General features: G+C 33.2%; 1 protein-coding gene across 7 annotated transcripts in view; it reads right to left on the reverse strand.

Moving 5' to 3' along the window:
• LOC126693460 (F-box/kelch-repeat protein At3g06240-like) overlaps positions 1–13,912 on the reverse strand; it is a 37,165-nt gene extending 23,253 nt beyond the window's left edge. For 2 of the 7 annotated variants that reach the window (XM_050389442.1, XM_050389444.1), the window contains exon 1: positions 13,676–13,912. In XM_050389442.1, the coding sequence (XP_050245399.1) occupies positions 13,676–13,785 (110 nt within the window). In that variant the 5' untranslated portion in view covers positions 13,786–13,912. Of the gene's footprint in view, positions 1–13,152 lie in introns of all 7 variants that reach the window. The other 5 variants (XM_050389447.1, XM_050389446.1, XM_050389445.1 and 2 more) reach the window with 5 other exon arrangements.
• Between the last annotated feature and the right edge of the window lie 7,071 nt (positions 13,913–20,983).

Here is a 20,983-nt window from a genome sequence, read left to right on the forward strand (position 1 = left end):
GAAAAGGATTGTTTGTGCTGCCTTGGTTTGAGCAAGTACAAGTATGTCGCCCGCTCCTACTATATCTTTCTCTTTCTCTCTCCACCGAAACAGTGACGGAGCCAGGAATCTTAAGTGGGGGGCCGAACTATATATTCTATCAAGATAAATTCAAATAAAAAATAGACACTCCCCTAAAAAATCCACACAATATATGTGTGTGTGTAATTGAAGTTCATCCATGTTCGACAAATCAATATCATAATGTTATAATTGAAGTATCATATGAGCTTTTTTATTTCTTGATAAAATCTTGAGAATAGGAAATTTCAACCAAATTGCATATATTATCAATGTTGAATGATTTAAAAGTATTAACTGGAATTGAAATTGAGCTAAAAATTAAGGGTTCCACACTTCCACTATTTTCTCACAAAACTTACTACCTAACTATTTCATTCTATTGCAATTGTATATCAACTCTAAACTCTCTTTTTTAAGGAAAAATTACTAAATTATTTGATCAATGCTTTCTTTTGACGGGCCAACTCTTATTTTTTTCATATAACGTTTATATATTTATAAAATATACTTAAATTGTAAAAAAAATTAAAAATTTTGGAGGGGCCAAGGCCCCCCAAGGATACATGTGGCTCCACCACTGCACCGAAAACCACCAGCAGCTCCACCAAGAGATCCCTATGCCACTAATAGGCCCACCCACAATGGTACACTCCCCTCTTTAATCATCAGTTTATTTCGTTGCTTCCTTAACCACTGTATCTCTTTGATTATGCAAACTAAACAAACCTCAGTATGGACTTAAACTAGTAGATATCTACAGTGAGATTGCCATCGATCCACTAACAGTTTAAAATCGATCTTTTTCAATAGCCATTGGCCCACTACTTTCTTTAGGTATAACACTAAAGCTCTTCAGTTTCCAAGCTTTGCTTATGAGATTTTTTTTTTTTTTGAAAAAAAAAAAAATTCCGTATGGGAGATTTGATTTTTCCCCTCTTTATTTGGTTGCATGACAAGAACAAGGCATGGCAAGTTGCCCTGACTAGTGAGGCGAGTTCGGGGAAAACTCACTAGACTACAGATGGGGGGGTAAGGCAGCCATTATCCAGCCCCACCCTGCCCCGCCATGTTGCCATCCCATTGTCGGTCACAGAACTTAATATTGAAAATTTAACAATTAATTTATTTACCATACTAAAAATAAAGATGCATTTTTTCTAATTTGTACATAATCCAATTATGAATAAAAGAATTATCTCTATTGTAATGCTAAGGATCCTCACTAGTAATTTCGTACTAAATTGTGTAGAATTCTATGGATCTACAATAATAACAACAACAACAGTAAACAAAGCTTTAGTCCCAAAATTTTGGGGTCAACTATGGATCTTCAATAGATTATATAATTATTTGAAGCAAGTATCCAACCTTGTATGGCAATTGGAAGTTGTTTGGCCATTGAAATAGAGTTTCAATGAAAAATCCTCTGTTCCTAATTGGTCTGGTATTTTAGAGGAGAAGGAGAAAGTCCCCCACTCTCCCCCCTTGCATGGAAGAGTATGAGAAAGACACACTAGAGTAATTGGCTTCAATACGTTACGTGATACAAGTTAAACTTGTGTAAGGACATCAGCAGTCACACATACTATGTCAAAATCATTGACACTGGTGTTTCGAAGTTGTATAATTATCTCTCTTCTAGTGAAACATAAAACTATTATATCAAAGTTATGTAACACTTTCAAGACAAACTTTATGTAACTAAGCAAAACAATGTAACATGCAAAAGCCTTCTTAAGTAGCAAGCTTGTAATTGTGTCGCATCTACATCAATTAACACATCACATAAAAGAACTATAACTTAAACCAGGATACAATCCAGCCAAAAGATAATTCATACTGGCAGTTAACATATTCTAACATTTTAAGCAAGTAGGTCTTATCTGATTATTGCTGTCATTTACCGAAATCCAAACATATCAAGGCTGGCTAGCCCTTTTTTTTTACTAAGATAAATCAGTGAGTTATGCACAGGTATTTTTGACTAACGGATAAGATTTAGGTATACTTACTTACATCGATAAATAAGCAGTCATATCTTATAAGTCATGTAATTGAACTCTATTATAAGCTTGGCACGAAAAGGTCTCCCTGAATTTCTAGGTCGGGAGTAACAGCTTAAGAAAATTATACTACCCTATCATTCAATCTGGTAAAAGGGTTCAATAGAAGAAAGTGCATCAAATTGTTATTGTTATCTGAAACTTTGAAACAGAGGCAAAAAACAATGACTAATCAATTGCATTTGGAAACATTCACTTGCATAGTAGTTTTGGAAAGACCCGCAACAATCAGTGGCTAGTAGGCAAATTAAACAAAACATATAGTATTTAGTAAAAAATTTGACTACGACTTCTACAGTATACAAAGATAAGCTCTTAAGGATTTCCCTTTCTCTTGTTCGACAAAGATAAATGTGGCATTCCATGTCACAGCCATACTGTCATGTCTGCAGCAGGAAGGAAGAAAGCCAACATAATAACAACTTTGTTTTAAACAAAAGCTTCATAATCCCAGCCATCATATATCATACCAAATCATATATTTGATGAATTTCATCAAATCCTAACAATTTCAAGCGGTTAAAAACATCTTTAAAAAAACCACATAATCAATTAAATATTTGTGCAAGGAATCAAAAGCCTTCTATTTGATATAGTGAAATATAAATTTGACTTAATCATTACTTACAACCTAAATATAAACTTTCTGCATCCTGTGCAGATTGCACAAGTTCAGCCTCTTTTTTTTTTTTATTATTATTATTTTTTTTAGGGACTAAAGTCAAAGAGAAGCTCATCAAATTGTCCATGTTGTCACGTGGGCAATAAAATAAGATAAGATTATGTTGGCTAGGTATGTATGACATTTCCATCTTTGAGGCTGTGCACAATGTTATTGACCCTAGTATCAGTTGGGATATAATAGCCACAATTCCCATTAGGATTTTTTACTCCTTAATAAATTAATGACTCTAATGTTCATGTGTTCAACAATAAGAGGGGGGAAAAATAAAGAGAGCATAATAAGGGCTCAATTTAGTAGTCAAATTCCATATTTGATACCAAAAATACCTGTCAACATGAACTTCACCAAAATAGTCACCTTTCAGAAAATTCAACAAACTAATCTTTGTATTCAGATACACTATTACCCCCATCAAGTAAAACTAAACTCTCCATAGAATTAGCAGTGTAATCCGCCCAACGTGCATCTTCAATAGCAAAAATGTTCTGATGATTCTCAGGGTCAAACGAAACTAGCCCATTGGCATTCTTAATTAGAATTTCACCATTGTCAGTGCAACCATAGCAGCTATAGAAGGCATATGCAACCCCTATTAGCAGGATCATGACAAAAAACAATCAATGCCAGCGATCCCTTGTATACTTCAAGTTGTCTAGACCTTAGATTGAATCCACTAGAGTAATTTTGAGGCAGCTTTATCTCACGGAATCTCTCATCATCGACGTCAGAGGACAAGAAAAATTCATAGCCTTGAAAATATGCTATAATGTGCAGAGCTCCATTTACAAATACACAACGTTTACCTAAATTAAAAATAGGTCGACTTAAGGACTCCACTGATATTTCAACCTACTGGATGTGTAAATCTCGGCCTCAATCCTTAACCGATTTATTACAAATTTTTCAATAATCTCATAAAAACACGCAAGTCTAAGAATCTTGAAATCATTGTTTTGAGAATTATAAGCAAGTCCAAGAGTGACGCTCTCAAGTCTAAGAGTGCCGCTATCAACATAGTCAATCAAGCGAAAAGGAGCAAGTGTCTTAAACTTTCTAATGCTTGGGTTCCACAAACATATTATATGATCACCATGGTCGGTAAGACAATCAAGGCAGAACATGCCATTACAGAAGCTAACCACGTTGAAACCAGAAAAGGGGATTTGAAAAGCAGAAATCTGGGTGAGTGTGTGGTCGCTATTGTAAACAGCCGTACACAGTTCATGGCTAGATGAAAAATCCTTTGGTAAATGTGTATATAACAGATAACCATTGTTATTGTTATTGTTGTCAGTGGATAGTGATTCTTTCGCTTTGTTGAGGTTGAGATGTGTGGTGATGAAAATCGGGTTGGTGATGGTGGAGTACCAAGATTTGGAAACGCATCTGAATCGGATTAAGGATTTCACTGGCAGCCAAGTTAGGATGTCGAACACGACGTCGTCAGGGACAGGGAGGCGCTTTTCCGTAGGTCGAGACATCTACGTTGGCGGTTCCATTTAGCTTTCTGAATATTTCTGATTACTTCAACTATTCAGACCTTACTACTTTTATAATGCCTATGGCCCATGGTGCTGCGGCTCTGGACCTAAACACCCACGTTGTAAAAAGCCCATTTACCAAAAAAAAAAAAAAAGGGTAAATTTTCTAGAAATTTTTTGAACTTCTGTTTATAATAAATATAAAAATTTTAAAATCTAACAGTAGAATTACATTTTTTATTATATTTTTCATACTTTAAAAATTTTAAGAAGATTAAAGATCAATAAATACATCAACAATCAAATTTTAAAGTTTCATTCTATCATTTTTTTTTAAAAAAAAAAATTTAAGTTTTAAGTTTTTGTAATATAAAATTATGCATAAAAAAATGTGTATTGTCGAGACATCTTCGTTGCCGGTTCGATTTAGCTTTCTGAATATTTCTGATTACTTTTAACTATTAAGACCTTACTACTTTTATAATGGCTATGGCCCATGATGCTGCGACTCTAGACCTAAACACCCACGTTGCAAAAAGCCCATTTACAAAAAAAAAAAAAAAGGGGGTAAATTTTCTAGAAATTTCTTGATCTTCTTTTTATAATAAATATAAATTTTAAAAATCTAATGGTAGAATTACATTTTTTTTATTATATTTTCCATACTTATAAAATTTTAAGAAGATTAAAGATCAATAACTACATCAACAATCAAATTTTAAAGTTTTATTCTATCATTTTTTTTTAAAAAAAAAATTTAAGTTTCAAGTTTTTGTAGTATAGAATTATGCATAAAAAAATAAGTGTATTGATTAAATAGTAAATGACACCGATTTGAATGAAATTTGACATGCCTTATTGTCATCCCATTGTTCGACCTAGGACTTTATAAATATGCATTTTTGACAAAATTTTCTAAATTGCATGTAAACCATTGTGAAAAAAGAATTTTATTTATTTGTTATGCCAAGGAGACTCACTAGTAATTTTGTCTTAAATTGTGTTGAATTATATGGATTTACAAATTATAAAATTATTTGAAGATATTATCCAGCCTTGTATGGCAATTGTAAATTGTTTGGCCATTGAAACAAATTTCGATGAAAAAAAAATCTTTGCCCCCTATATGGTCTGGTAAGTTAAAGGAGGAGAAAGTCTCTCACTCTTCCCTCACCCTTGGGTTTGTTTTTATTTTCCAATAACAAGTCAACAACATTCTCGTGCCTTTTGTAATGCTGGTCCTATCAAAAGCTACCAACTAAAACGTACTTGACATTCAAATAGTAAGTTATAAATAGACATTTGGAATTAAGGACTAAAACCTAAAGCTATGCTCATTACAATTTTGTAGTCTTCTAAATCACAGCAATAGTTTCATGCCAGCAGCAGCAAGAATGAAAGTCAACATAATTACAGCTATGTTTTAAACACAAGCTTCATTCGATAACAATTCTTCAGCAGCTTTCCTATACCATAAAACACTATCACCACAAAAGGGTCATGTCTTACATCTTTTATGTCAAACCTGTTATCAAAATTATTCCTGAGCTTGAGGTTGAAAAGACCTATCTAAATCCCTAGGCAAGGAGTGACATGTTAGCAAACATAACTACCAAATCATTCGACCAGGAAAAATTGTTCGAAACAAGAGAGTACATCAATTTATTAGTGACTTAACTTCTTTTTTTTTTTTTTTTTTTTTTTTTTTTTTTTTTTTTTTTTTTTTTTTTTTAAATTTATGCAGTGACTTAACCGTTGAAATAGAGCGTGTGATCCATGCTTTTCGGAAAGCAAACCAATGTGTTGATGCATTGGCTAAACTAGGAGCGCAGCCTTTGTATAGTTTTGCAACTTTTTGTAACCCACCGCCTGTGGTGGAGGCTATATTAGCTTTTGACCAGGCTAATTTGTATTGTAATAGACTTGTGAATTCTTAAGTTAATGTTAAATCATGGTTTACTGGAGGGAAAAAAAAAAAAAAAACTTTTGAAACAGAGGCAGAAAAATAGTGATTCAATCACTTGTCATATAAGTGTGCACATTATCCTTGAACAGATCAGCAACAATCATTGGAAAATAGGCAAACTAAACTAAGCATTTAATTTTATTAAATTAATAGGCTTAATTCTTTTAAAAAGAACTAAAAGAATAAAGGCACTGAAAAATCATATAAGTGAGTAAAAAATTTGACTTCCACTTACAAAAGTAAGAGTATTCAATAATATCAAGTGATCTATATATATCACTGGCCCACTTATCAACAATCTCAATAAGCCCAACCATCTTATATTAAACAAAATAATATATTTTGATAATTCCAAGATTTTCAGCAAACTCTTAACATTTTCAAGCAGTTAAAACTTTTTTTTTTTTTTTTTTAAACAATAGAATCAAATGCAAAGAATATGAAGGCTTTATTTGATAAAGTGAAATATAAAATTAGACTTATTTATTGCTTATCACCAATAAGTCCACTCTCTGCACCCTGGATAGGATACAGAAATTAAACCCCTTTTTTTGGGTGGGTTCTGATTTCTGAAGGCAAAGAGATTAAGCTCATCAAAATTTTCATTTTATCAGAAGGGCAATCACATATGATAAGATTATGTAATGTATGCAGCACCATAACATTGCCATCTTTGAGGATGCGAAAAATGTTGTTGACACAAATATCAATTGGGCATAACAGCCACAATCCCCAAAATAATTTTCTTAATAAATTAATACGTCTGATGTTCGTGTCATAAACAATAAGAGAAAAGAAAGAAACAACATAATAAGAGCTCAAATTCAAATTGCATATTTGATACCAAAATACATGTCATTGAAATTCACAAAAATAGCTACCTTGCTAGAAACTTCAACAGACTAATCTTCATATTCAGAGGATGCATTTACCCCCATCAAGTAGAACCAAACTCTCCATAAAATTAGATGCATAACCAACCCATCTAATATATCTCTTTGATACAAGAATGTTCTGATTTAGATTCTTCTCAGGGTCAATCAAATTAAGCTCTGTGGCAATGCCAAATAGTTCACCATTGTCAGTGACGCCAAAAAGAGAATGAATCCAATCGATTGGTACAGATTTTCTAGTCCAAGACTCTACCAAACCATATTCCTTCATCACCCATATGTCGCATATGGGGTCTATATCACGAGACAAAACAATAAAAGCCAGCAATCCCTTGAACACTCCAAGACATCCTTGGTATCCATCTAAGGAATCCTGAGGCACCATTACCTTATGGAATCTCTCATCATTGACTTCGAAGGACAAAATGAAACGGCCGTTGTTAGTAGATGCTATACAGTGAAGTGCTCCATTAAAAAATATAAACGGTGAAGTATGATAAACATATCCAATGTTGGGTTCGGATGAATCCACCGATATTACAACCTTTCTCCATGAATCCGTACTCAAAGTGTAAACCTCGGCCTCAGCCGGTCGATCTGGGCCATCTGGCTCTACAGTAAACTTTAGATAACACACAAGTCTGAGAATCTTGAAATCATTGTTTTGAGAATTATAAGCAAGTCCAAGAGTGACATAACTATAAAAGTCAGTCAGAAGAGCAGGAACAAGCATCTTGAACTTTCTAACGCTTGGGTTCCACAAACATATTATAGGATCATCATCATATCTACTTAGGCAGAAGATGCCGTTACAGAAGCACTTGACGAAGTAACCATCCAAAAAGCAAAATGGGGTTTTAAACCTAGAAATCTCAGTCAATATGTGGTCCCTATTGCAAACAAATGCAACCAATTCTTCTTCATTAAATGAAAAGTACTCTGATTTAGATGTAGATAGCAGATAATCATTGTGACTATCTTTATTGGATAATGATTTGGCTTCATTGAGCTTGAAGTGTGTGGTAATAAATATGCGGCTGGTTATGGTGGAGTTCAAAGATTTTGAAACGCACCTGAATCGGATTAAAGATTTCACTGGCAGCCGAGTCAGTATGTCGAATACGATGTCGTCCGGGACGCACTCGGTTGACAATATTAGCTTTTTCGTAGGTTGAGACATCGGTGGTACTTTTGGTTTGGGTTTGCGGCTAAAAGAAAGTTTTTTTTTTTGTTTTTTTGAGAAGATGCGGCTAGTCGGCTACAAGAAGGCAAAGTAAAAAAAAATACAGCGTGTATATATATACCTTCTCCACCTTGTTAGAGATATATATTGTTCATATTAGCCCAATGTAATAGGCCCAAACTTAATTTTACTTTGTGTGCAAGTCAAGTCTCCTACTTGTACTAGAAGTCTATTAGTCTAAGGTTTAGTCGCCTATATATACTCATGTTAGGGTTCATTGTAATACAGGTTATTGTACTACACTCTTATACACAATAAAGATGTAGCCCTTAAGGGATTCCTCCGTGGATGTAGGCCGTCAAGGCTGAACCACGTAACCCTCGTGTTCTTAATGTTCCTATTGTATGCTTCCCCTTCCGCATCCACTCTAACATATACAACATGGTATAACACACATCACGATGCTAATATTTAACACACCTAAAAGGAGTCTAAGTAAAAATCAAATATCTTAAAATTCTTGAAATACGGTTTTTTAGGATAGGTTTACAATGCCATGATACTACTAAATTCTATTAGCTCGCAGTTCTAAGCTTATCATACTCCTTTGTAATATATACTATAATTTTGGCAATAAATTTTCTAATTTTTATTAAAAATACAACTGGGCAAGAGAAATATAATAAAAAAATTTTTATCTAAAAATTTCTTGTGATAATTTAAGTCTTTTTCAAGTATAGTGGTTGTATGGCATCAACAAACTAAATTTAATTTAAAAAAAAATGAAATTTAATGAATTTTCTTCAATTTGGTATAGTCACTTGGTGCAACCACGGTTTCTAAGTCCAATTTTTATTATATAATAAGTATATATATATAGGGGGAAAATAACAACATTAACTAACAAAATAAGATCCTTTATTTCGCTAAGATTCCTCCTAAACTCTTATTAACAATTTTAAAAAAATCTTAACCAAATAAGATTTATTGTTCATTGCTTCTTGCGGATCTAAAAATTTTTATCTTTTGTACTTCAAATTTACAAAACCAAACAACTAATATAACCCCAATGTACTCACATAATGCTTATTCAACCAAATTCCTAAGCACAAACAATACAACATATCAAATGAAAATACTTCCTCAATATGAAAATACATTTTAGCAGATAAACCATTGCAATACCTAAAACTATTCCTCACCTATGTCAAAAAATTTTCTATGTGCATCAAATTATGATATGGGTTTTGTACTTGAGATGATAGAGAGATGATCGCTTGAGAGATAACACCAAATCCAGGGATGTATAGCTATGGAGCTGTGAGAAACACTGAAGTTAAGGGGACCAAAAACGTTGATTCTAAAAAAACTTGTTTTGGATATAACGTTAGTGAAACTTGATTTTCTTAAAATCGAGTTCACTTTAAAAAAAAATCCCAATATAATTCTATAATTTTAAAATTGAGTTACAGACACAAAAAATAATTTCATAGAATATTTTTTCAAATTCCCATGAAACTCGGTCTTAAGAATATCGAGTTCAGCATTGAAAAAATTTCTAAGGAACTCAAGTTCCAACTGGATTTTTTTTTTTTTTTTTTTTTTTTTTTTTTGGGAAAAGCCACGGATGCTCGTCTAGCTTGGCAAAAACTTACCTAAAACTCAAAAACATTAAAACTAAGTTACATTGAAGCTCGATTTTTTAAAAATCGAGTTTCAAAACAGGGGCACGGTGCTTAATAGTTTGAAATTAGGAATATTGTGTTGGATATTTTAAAAATAAACCCATTTCCCCCATCTTTTTTATACAAAAATGTTCCAATGCAACACAAGATTTCTTACTGTTTCAGAGTATGCTAAAGAAGCTAGACCTTGAGGTTTGGACAGTCATCGCTTGGTCTCTACTCTCTATTGGAATGCTTGTAACAAGTTCGATTTTGAAAACATTCAGCTACAACCGAATGCCATCCGTGATGGAGCTACTATATTTTCTGGAAGAGTACCAGCACTTCACAGCAGCTCAAAAAAAATAAAGACTTAACAGAGTCCGTTTTTGTCAAGCGTGTATCTTTTACAACAAAGTAATGTATTGTGTTTAGCTGGAGAAATTATAGCGTCCTCCAGTGGACCACGTCACTTATTCATTATTCCACAAAAAAACTTTCACTTGTTTAAAATTGCTGAGTTAGTAATTAATTTCTGTTTAAAATTTTTTTCTAACTAACAATTGTAAACAGGTGGAAGTTTTTTAATGGAATGGTGAACCACATCACTTATTTACCATGTGGATCTTATAATTTCTCGTTTAAAATAAAGACTTAACAGAGTCCGTTTTTGTCAAGCGTGTATCTTTTACAACAACGTAATGTATTGTGTTTAGCTGGAGAAATTATAGCGTCCTCCAGTGGACCACGTCACTTATCCACTATTCCACAAAAAAACTTTCACTTGTTTAAAATTACTGAGTTAGTAATTAATTTCTGTTTAAAATTTTTTTCTAACTAACAATTTTAAACAGGTGGAAGTTTTTTAATGAAATGGTGAACCACATCACTTGTTTACCATGTGGATCTTATAATTTCTCGTTTAGCTGCTAAGCCTGCTAGGCTCTTTCGTGAGCTATTCACTTTTTTGTCTGCTTGTCTGTCACTAGATCAGTTTTTATATACTTATGTTCCTAACTTTTAACATTTAAATAAAAAAAAAAAAAAAGCCTAAAATTTCGGAATTTTATTTTGGCCTGAAATTTTTAAAAAATATAGGAATTTAAAATCGAGTGCTTATACTCAGTTGACCAGATTCTTTAAACCTTTCTAAGACTTAATAAAGTGTGAGTGAACATGTTTTGTGACCCCAAAAAAAAAAAATGATTAAACCCTGGCAAGAAAAACACTTATATTAGATTATTTATTTTACACTACATTTCAATAAAATATTATTTCTTTATCAATTTTTATTACTCTCCCAAATCATTTCTCCCTCCCTCAGTGTATATGAGTAAAGAAGTAAAAATGTAATCCCAAATTAAAAACTAAACTTTCAAATAGTAAAATTTGGGATTAAGGACTAAAAGCTAAAGCAATGCTCATGACATTTTTGTCACCAGCACAAAAATGAAACAAATATTATGTTTGCTAAGCATATATTCGTGTCCATGACTTTGCCATGTCAAAACAAATATAATAACATCTTTGTTTTAAACAGAAGCTTCATATGCTAACAATTCTTCAGCAGCTTTCCAATGACAACATAAAACACTCACCACAAAAGGGTCATTTTTTATAATTTACATCATTTATGTCAAACCTGTAACCAAAATTATTCCTAAGCTTGAGGTTGAAATGCCTGTCTAAATCCCTAGGGCAGGAGTAACATATTAGCAAACTTAACTACCAAATCATTCAACTATGAAAAAAATGTTACAATCAAGACTCAAGAGAGTACATCAATTTATCAATGACTTAACCATTGAAACAGAGGCAGAAAAATAGTGATTCAATCACTTGTAATATTTGAAGTGTGCACATTATCCTTTGCACAGACCAGAAACAATCAGATTTATAACTTAATGCTTTAAAAAAGAGCTAAAAGATTAATGGCATTGAAAAATCATAGATTTGAGTCAAAAATTTGACTTTGACTTCTGCTGTATACAAAAGTAAAGAGCATTCAATCATACCAAGTTCTCTATATCACTAGCCCACTTATCAACAATCTCACTAAACCCAGCCATCTTATATCATACAAAATCATATATTTCAATAATTCCATGATTTCCAGCATATTTTATAAAAAAGCATAAGATCAATCAACTATGGCTGCAAAGAATATAAAGCCTTCTATATGATATCGTGAGATATAAAATCAGCCTTATTTATTGCTTACCACCGATAAATCAACTTTCTGCATGCAGAAATTAAGCCCCTTTTTTTTTGGTGGGGACTGAAAGCAAAGAGATTAAGCTCATCAAATTTTTCATGAGGGCAATCAGATGTGATAAGATTATGTTGGCTAAGCATGTATGCAGCACCATGAAATTGCCATCTTTGAGGATGTGAACAATGTTATTAACACAAATATCAATTCGGCATAATAGCCATAATCTCCTTAAAAAAAAATTCTTAATAAATTAGTACCTCTGATGTTCATGTCATAAAAAATAAGAGGGAAGAAAGAAACAACATAATAAGAGCTCAGATTCAAATTGCATATTTGATACCAAAATACTTGCCATTGAACTTCACAAAAAATAGCCACCTTACTATAAACCTCAACAGACTAATCTTTGTATTCAGATGACAAATTTACCCCATCAAGTAGAACCAAACTCTCTATGGAATTGGCTGCGTAACCAGCCCATCTAATATTTGATTCCGTTATAAGACTGTTCTGAAGTAGATTCTCAGGGTCAATTGATATCAGCCCCATGAAAATCATAATTAGCAATTCACCATTGTCTGTGCAGCCATGGAAATGATGAAACCAATTGATTGGTACACATTTTCTGGTCCAAGACTCTGCCACGCCATACTCCTTCATCACCCATATGTGGCACATAATGATCCCAGTAGCTAGACGGTTAGAGATAATAATATAAGCGAGCGATCCCTTGACCACTGTAAGATATGATTGGTATACATCTAAGAAATCCAGAGGCAGCATTATCTTATGGAATCTCTCATCATTAATGTCAAAGGATAAAATGAAACTGCAGTGTTTATGAGCTGCTATACAGTGCAGTGCTCCGTTAAAAAATATATATGGTGAATGATGATAAAGACGTCCAGCGTTGGGGTCGGACAACTCGGCCGACACTACCTTCCTCCACGAATCCGTACTCAATGTGTAAACCTCAGCCTCAGTCAGTGGATCTGGCTCTCCAAGAGACCCTGGGAAACTCACAAGTCTAAGAATCTTGAAATCATTCTTTTGAGAATGATAAGCAAGTCCAAGGGTGGCACTATCAAAAGGGTCAGTCAAAAGAGCAGGAGCAAGCATCTTAAACTTTCTAATGCTTGGGTTCCACAAATATATCATATGATCACCATTGTTTTCGTTACACCTATCAAGGCAGAAGATGCCATTACAGAAGCAATTCATGAAGGCATCACAAATGGGAAAGGGGGTTATAAACCTGGAAATCTCAGTCACTGTGCGGTCCCTATTGTAAACAAGTGTACGCAATTCTTCGTGAAAAGAATAGCCCTCTGTTACAGGTGTATAGAGCAGATAACCATTGTGACTATTTTTATTGGATAATGATTTGGCTTCGTTAAGCTTGAAGTGTGTGGCAATGAAAATAGGGTTTGTGATTGTAGAGTACCATGATTTAGAAACGCACCTGAATCGGATTAAGGATTTCACTGGTAGCCGAGTCAGTATGTCGAATACGATGTCGTCGTCCAGAACACGCTCGGTCAATAATCTTAGCTTTTCCGTAGGTCGAGACATTGGTGGTACTTTTGGATCTTTGGTATAGGTTTGCGGCTGCCAGAAGGTAAAGTAAGAGGAGCCAAGTTAATAGACTATTTTCAGTGTGTTTGGTTGAAAAAGAAAATGCTTCCTTTTTAGTTTTAACATGTTTGGAAAGACTGAGGGGAGTGAAAAAGAAAAGAATATAATATATTTAAAGGTCATTTAATTTAGATATATATTTTTCCTTGAATACTCCAAATAAAAATTGAAATTTTAAAGGTCATTTGTGGTGACCTCCAAAAATTGCAACATTTTTACTTGCCTTTTTCCTCATTTCTACCCATTTAGGGTTGATGAGAAAAGTGGGCCTTGGTGGATAATTAATCCCTCTACTTTCTCATTTTCTTTCTTATAATGCCAACCAAAGAAGGAAAATTGTCATGTCAGCACAACTTTTTTTTTTTTTTTTTCCTTTGTTTTCAAACAAAGCTTAATTTTTTTTTTTACTGTTTGAGGTGTCACAAATCACTTATTAAAACAATCTAAGCATTCATTTATTTGATATTTGAAGTTTATAAATCACATTTATTATCATATTAGTAAAAATTTTATAGCATGTTTAGTATTTTACAAAAAATAAAATAAAGAAAAAATAGGATGAAAATTGGTGTAACTACTAGTATAAAACAAATTTTAATATAATTAGAGCACTTTACAAATATTTTACTAAATAAAATTACCACCGCGCATCCTTGATGCAGTGGTTATTCCACAAGTATATATGCTTGTAGGGTGTGAGGTGTGGGGGGTAAGGGTTGAAGTTCAAGTCTCCAAAAGTGAGTTTCATACATATATACACTTAAATTAGGTTATAGTAGAATTTCAATCTTGTATAAATAAATAAAAACTAAACAAAATTAAAAACGCCTATCATCAGTCTCCACAATTTATACTTAAATTTATTTATGAATAATATATAAGTGTATATCAACATGCCAAATAATTGTATTTTTTATTCATCAGTCTCCACAACTATATGTTTGAATAATTATATTTTATATCATCAGTCTCCACAACTATATGTTTGAAATATTGTCACTGGTGTTTTGAATATATAATCATCTCTCTTCTAGTGAAACATAAAACTATTCTATCGAAGTTATATAACACATTTAAAACAAACTTTATGTAACTAAGCAAAACAATTTAAATCATGCAAAAGCCTTATAAATTGCAAGCTTGTAAATTTGCCACATCTACATCAGTTAATGCTGCACATAAAAGAACTCCAACTTAAAACAGGATAAAATGCAGCCACAAGATAATTCACACGAGCAGTTAATATATTCTTTTATCGGTAATAACTAATAACTCATACACACACTTGCTTTCAACTGAAATCGTGATTTCAAGTCACAGTTTCTGTTAAAACAAGTATGTGTGATAAACATTGCTCTTCTTTAATTCCAAGTAGGATTTATCTTATCTCATTATACATATTAATGTATCCCAAACCAAAAGTGCTTAACATACAAATAGCAAGTTAGAAATAGACATTTGAAGTGCTGGGTCGCATGATAGCTTTGGACAGAGCAGCAACAATCAGTGGCTAGTAGCCTACTAGGCAAACTAAGTAAATGTATCTAGTAAAAAAATTTGACTAGGACTTCTACTGTATACAACATTAAAGCAGTTCCACAGATCCCTAATTGTTCATGTTGCTATGTCCACTTATCAATTATCTAACTAAGCCCAGCCATCTTATATCAAACAGAATCATATATTTCAATAATTTGGATGTTATATTGAAAAGGATTGTTAGTGCTGCCTTGGTTTGAGCAAGTACAAGTCTGTCGCCCTCCCCTACTATATCTCTTTCTCTCTCCACTGAAACCCACCAGTAGCTCCACCAACAGATCCCTATGCCACTAATAGGCCCACCCACAATGGTACACTCCCTTCTTAAATCATTAGTCTATTTCATTGCGTCTTTAACCACTATATCTCTTTGTTTATGCTAACTAAACAAACCTCAGTATGGACTTAAACTAGTAGATATCTACAGTGAGATTGCCATCGATCCACTAATTGTTTAAAATTGATCTTTTTCAATAGCCATTGATCCACTACTTTCTTTAGGTATAACACTAAAGCTCTTCAGTTTCCAAGCATTGCTTATGAGATTTTTTTTTTTTTTTTTTGAGAGATTTGATTTTCCCCCCCTTCTTTGGTTGCATGACAAGAACAAGGCATTGCAAATTGCTCCGACTAGTGAGGCTAGTTCGGGGAAAAATCACTAGACTACAGATGGGGGTAAGGCAGCCATGATCCAGCCCCACCCTGCCCTGCTATGTTGCCATCCCATTGTTGGTCACAGAACTTTATATTGAAAATTTAACAATTAATTTATTTACCATACTAGAAATAAGCAGCTTATCTTCTAAGTCATGTAATTGAACTTATTATAAGGTTGACATGCAAGGGTCTCCCTGAATTTCTAGGTTGGGAGTAACAGCTTAAGAAAATTATACTACCCAATCATTCAATCTGGTAAAAGGGTTCCATAAAAGAAAGTGCATCAAATTGTTATTATTATCTGAAACTTTGAAACAGAGGCAGAAAACAATGACTAATCAATTGCATTTGCAAGCATTCACTTGCATAGTAGTTTTGGAAAGAGCAGTAACAATCAGTGGCCAGTAGGCGAATTAAACAGAACATATAGTATTTAGTAAAAAATTTGACTACGACTTCTACTGTATTACTGTATACAAAATTAAAGCAGTTTCAGGCATCCCTAATTGTCCATATCGCTAAGCCCACTTATCAATTATCTCATTAAGCCCAGACATCTTTTACCATACAAAATCATAAAATTTCATGATGTTTAGCAAAACTTAACATTTTCAAATAGTAGAAACTTCAATAGCCCTTTTTTATTTTTTATTTTAAAAAAAGAAAAGCTGAAAACTTAGAGATTAACCTGATCTAATTGTTAATATTGTCTCTAGGGCATACCAAAGAGATAAGATTATATTGGCTAAGCATGTACTGCACCATGGCATTTCCATGTTTGTACTATAATGGCAGGATCAGTAAATCAACCTCACACATCTCATACAGAATGAAAATATCATGCTTTCTTTTGGGACTAATGGCTTAAAGCTGAGGCTAATCTTGCTCAAAATATTTTTGTCAGTAGCACAGATTTTAAACCACATTTTTAAGCACGTATTCTTGATCATGACATTGCCATGTCCAATAATATGCATAATCCTTATGCACTAGTCGTCAGTTAAATAAATAATAGCCATAAGCTCCTAAGGATTTCCCTTTCTCTTGTTCGACAAAGATAAATGTGGCATTCCATGTCCCAGCCATACTTTCATGTCTGCAGCAGGAAGGAAGAAAGCCAACATAAAAACAACTTAGTTTTAAACAAAAGCTTCATAAGATAACAATTCTTCAGTAACTTTCATATGTTAACATAAAATGCTATCATATGTTAAATTTTTTTTTTTTTTTTTTTTGGGGGATAAAATCAATCCCTATGCCAGGAGTGACAGATTAGTATAACTTGTTGATAAGTCATTCAATCTGGCAGATTTATTACAGAGAAGAGACTGCATCTATTTAATAGTGACTTAGCAATTGAAATAGAGGTAGGAAACAGTACTGATTCATTCACTTGCAATATTTGAGGTGGTGCACATTATCTTTGCACAGACCAACAACAATAATTGGGAGTAGGCAAACTAAACAAAGCATGTTATATTTGATTAAAAGACTTCATACTTTTAAAAAGAACTAAAATAATACTTATCAAAAATAAAAAGAACTAACAGTATATTGGCATTATAAAATCATAGTATTGAATAAAAAATTTGACATTGACTTCTACTGTATACAAAAGTAGAGTGTTGAAGCATACTAAAGTTGTCTATCACTATACCACTTATCAACAAGCTCACTAAGCCCAGCCGTCATATATCATACCAAATCATATATTTGATGAATTTAATCAAATCCTAACAATTTCAAGAAGTTAAAAACATCTTTAAAAAAACGACACAATCAATTTAATGTGTGCAAAGAATCAAAAGCCTTTTATTTGATATAGTGAAATATAAATTTGACTTACAACCTAAATATAAACTTTCTGCATCCTGCACAGATTGCACAAGTTCAGCCTTTTTGTGAAAAAATTTCTAAGGGAGAAGTCAAAGAGAAGCTCATCAAATTGTCCATGTTGTCACAAGGGCAATAAAATGAGATAAGATTATGTTGGCTAAGTATGTATGACATTTCCATCTTTAAGGCTGTGCACAATGTTATTGACCCTAGTCTCAGTTGGGATATAATAGCCACAATTCCCATTAGGATTTTTTAATTAAATAAGTTGGAAGACTACAAAAGTATGCAGAGTTATAAGACTAAAATAAAATGAATTTTGGTAAAATTTAGATGATGCGTTTTGCATTTAGGCAAAAAAATAAAATAAAATAAAAAACTTAGTATTCACGTGGTGTGTGTAATCTTTTGTTTATGATATTATCAAGAGAAGTCCCTTGAAAATGTTGATGGCCCCAAATGCTGCAAAGATGCTTCTAGGCTAGGGCTATCCACGGGTCGGGCCGGGTTGGGTTTGTGCCCAACCCGGAATCAACCCGAATGAGGCAGGTGGATGAAAATTTGACCCGAAACCAACCTGGAGATCTGGTGATTTAGTCAGATTTTTTGGTTCTGGTCTCGTCGGTTTCAGGTTGATTCGGGTCGGTCTCGGGTTTTATCACCGGGGCTGAAATCTAGTAGGATTTGGCGAGATCTGGCCAAAATCTCGCCGGATCTCTAAGGATATGGACCAGATTTGGACAAGATCTCGCCAGATTTGGTCCAAAATTCGTAATAATTCGCGGGAAAGAATAAAGGTCTAAGTTTGGGTCGGGTGTCATAGGTTTTGAAACGAAAAACTAACAACTGACTCGCGTGGGGTCAGGTTTGCAAGTTCGGAACCCACGTCCGACCGCTGGAGTCATTGGATCGATCGAGTGGCAGCGGGTTGATGTGGGCGGGTTGGCCAGGTTGAGCGGGTATGTGGGCCGCGTGGATAGCCCTACTCTAGGCTTAGTCCGTCGCTTGAAGACTCTAATTGTATGGTTGGCCCTAAGATGCTAGATTGCTACTTAATGGTTTTGAACTAGTCCAACCAAAAAAGAAAAAAAAAAAAAAAAAAGAAGAAAATTTTGAACCTAAAATCTCATAGATCTCACAAGACATTAGGAACCACTAAACTAACATCTTGCAGATGGTTTTATTGTTTCAATTATTCAAGCTAAAGTAATAAAACTATACCTAAGATGTGATTGATTCCTATCTAAAGAGAAAAACAGTTATTTCATACAAAATGATATATAAGTGAACATGGATTGGGTTATACTGGATTCGGATATTTTAAAACCAAACCCAAATCAACTCATAAGGATTGGGTTGAGAAATTTTCTCAAACTTAATAAAAATATTAGATTTCCATTCAACTATTTAATATCATTTTTCAATAACTAATTATAATTTACACAATTCAATTAACTAATTTGTACTCACTGATCCGCTTCTTCTTCAAATATAGCATTAAAGCTCATCATTTTCCAAGCTTTACAGTTGAGAATTTTATTTTAATAATTTTTTGTATGAGGAATTTGTTTTTTTTTTTTTTTTGGTTGTAGGACAGGAACATGCCATGGCAAGTCACCTTGAACAATGGGGCAGGTTCAGAGCAAAATCACTGCTATGCGTGGTGGGGGCAAGGCAGCCCTGCCTTATTGTCATCCCATTGTTTGACCCGGAACTTTATAAAGATGCATTTTTGACAAAATTTTCTAAATTGCATGTAAACCATTATGAAAAAAGAATTTTATTTATTTGTTATGCCAAGGAGCCTCACCAGTAATTTTGTACTAAATTGTGTTGAATTATATGGATTTACAAATTATAAAATTATTTGAAGCAATTATTCAGCCTTGTATGGCAATTGTAAATTGTTTGGCCATTGAAACAAATTTCGATGAAAAAAAAATCTTTGCTCCTATATGGTCTGGTAGGTTAAAGGAGGAGAAAGTCTCTCACTTTTCCCTCACCCTTGGGTTTGTTTTTATTTTCCAATAACATCAAGTCAACAACATTCTCGTGCCTTTTTGTAATGCTGGTCCTATCAAAAACTACCAACTCAAACGTACTTGACATTCAAATAGTAAGTTATAAATAGACATTTGGAATTAAGAACTAAAACCTAGAGCTATGCTCATTACAATTTTGTAGTCTTCCAAATCACAGCAATAGTTTCATGCCAGCAGCAGCAAGAATGAAAGTCAACATAATTACAGCTATGTTTTAAACACAAGCTTCATTCGATAACAATTCTTCAGCAGCTTTCCTATACCATAAAACACTATCACCACAAAAGGGTCATGTCTTACATCTTTTATGTCAAACCTGTAATCAAAATTATTCCTGAGCTTGAGGTTGAAAAGGCCTATCTAAATCCCTAGGCAAGGAGTGACATGTTAGCAAACATAACTACCAAATCATTCGACCAGGAAAAATTGTTTGAAACAAGAGAGTACATCAATTTATTAGTGACTTAACTTTTTTTTTTTTAAAAAATTTTATGCAGTGACTTAACCTTTGAAACAGAGGCAGAAAAATAGTGATTCAATCACTTGTCATATAAGTGTGCACATTATCCTTGAACAGATCAGCAACAATCATTGGAAAATAGGCAAACTAAACTAAGCATGTAATTTTATTAAATTAATAGGCTTAATTCTTTTAAAAAGAACTAAAAGAATAAAGGCACTGAAAAATCATATAATTGAGTAAAAATTTTGACTTTGACTTATGCTGTATACAAAAGTAAGAGTATTCAATCATATCAAGTGGTCTATATATATCACTGGCCCACTTATCAACAATCTCAATAAGTCCAACCATCTTATATTATACAAAATAATATATTTTGATAACTCCAAGATTTTCAGCAAACTCTTAACATTTTCAAGCAGTTAATACATTTTTTTTTAAAACAATAGAATCAAATGCAAAGAATATGAAGGCTTTATTTGATAAAGTGAAATATAAAATTAGACTTATTTATTGCTTATCACCAATAAGTCCACTCTCTGCACCCTGGATAGGATACAGAAATTAAGCCCCTTTTTTTGGGTGGGTTCTGATTTCT

Source organism: Quercus robur, chromosome 7 (genome assembly GCF_932294415.1).
Source record: "Quercus robur chromosome 7, dhQueRobu3.1, whole genome shotgun sequence".
NCBI lineage: Eukaryota > Viridiplantae > Streptophyta > Magnoliopsida > Fagales > Fagaceae > Quercus > Quercus robur.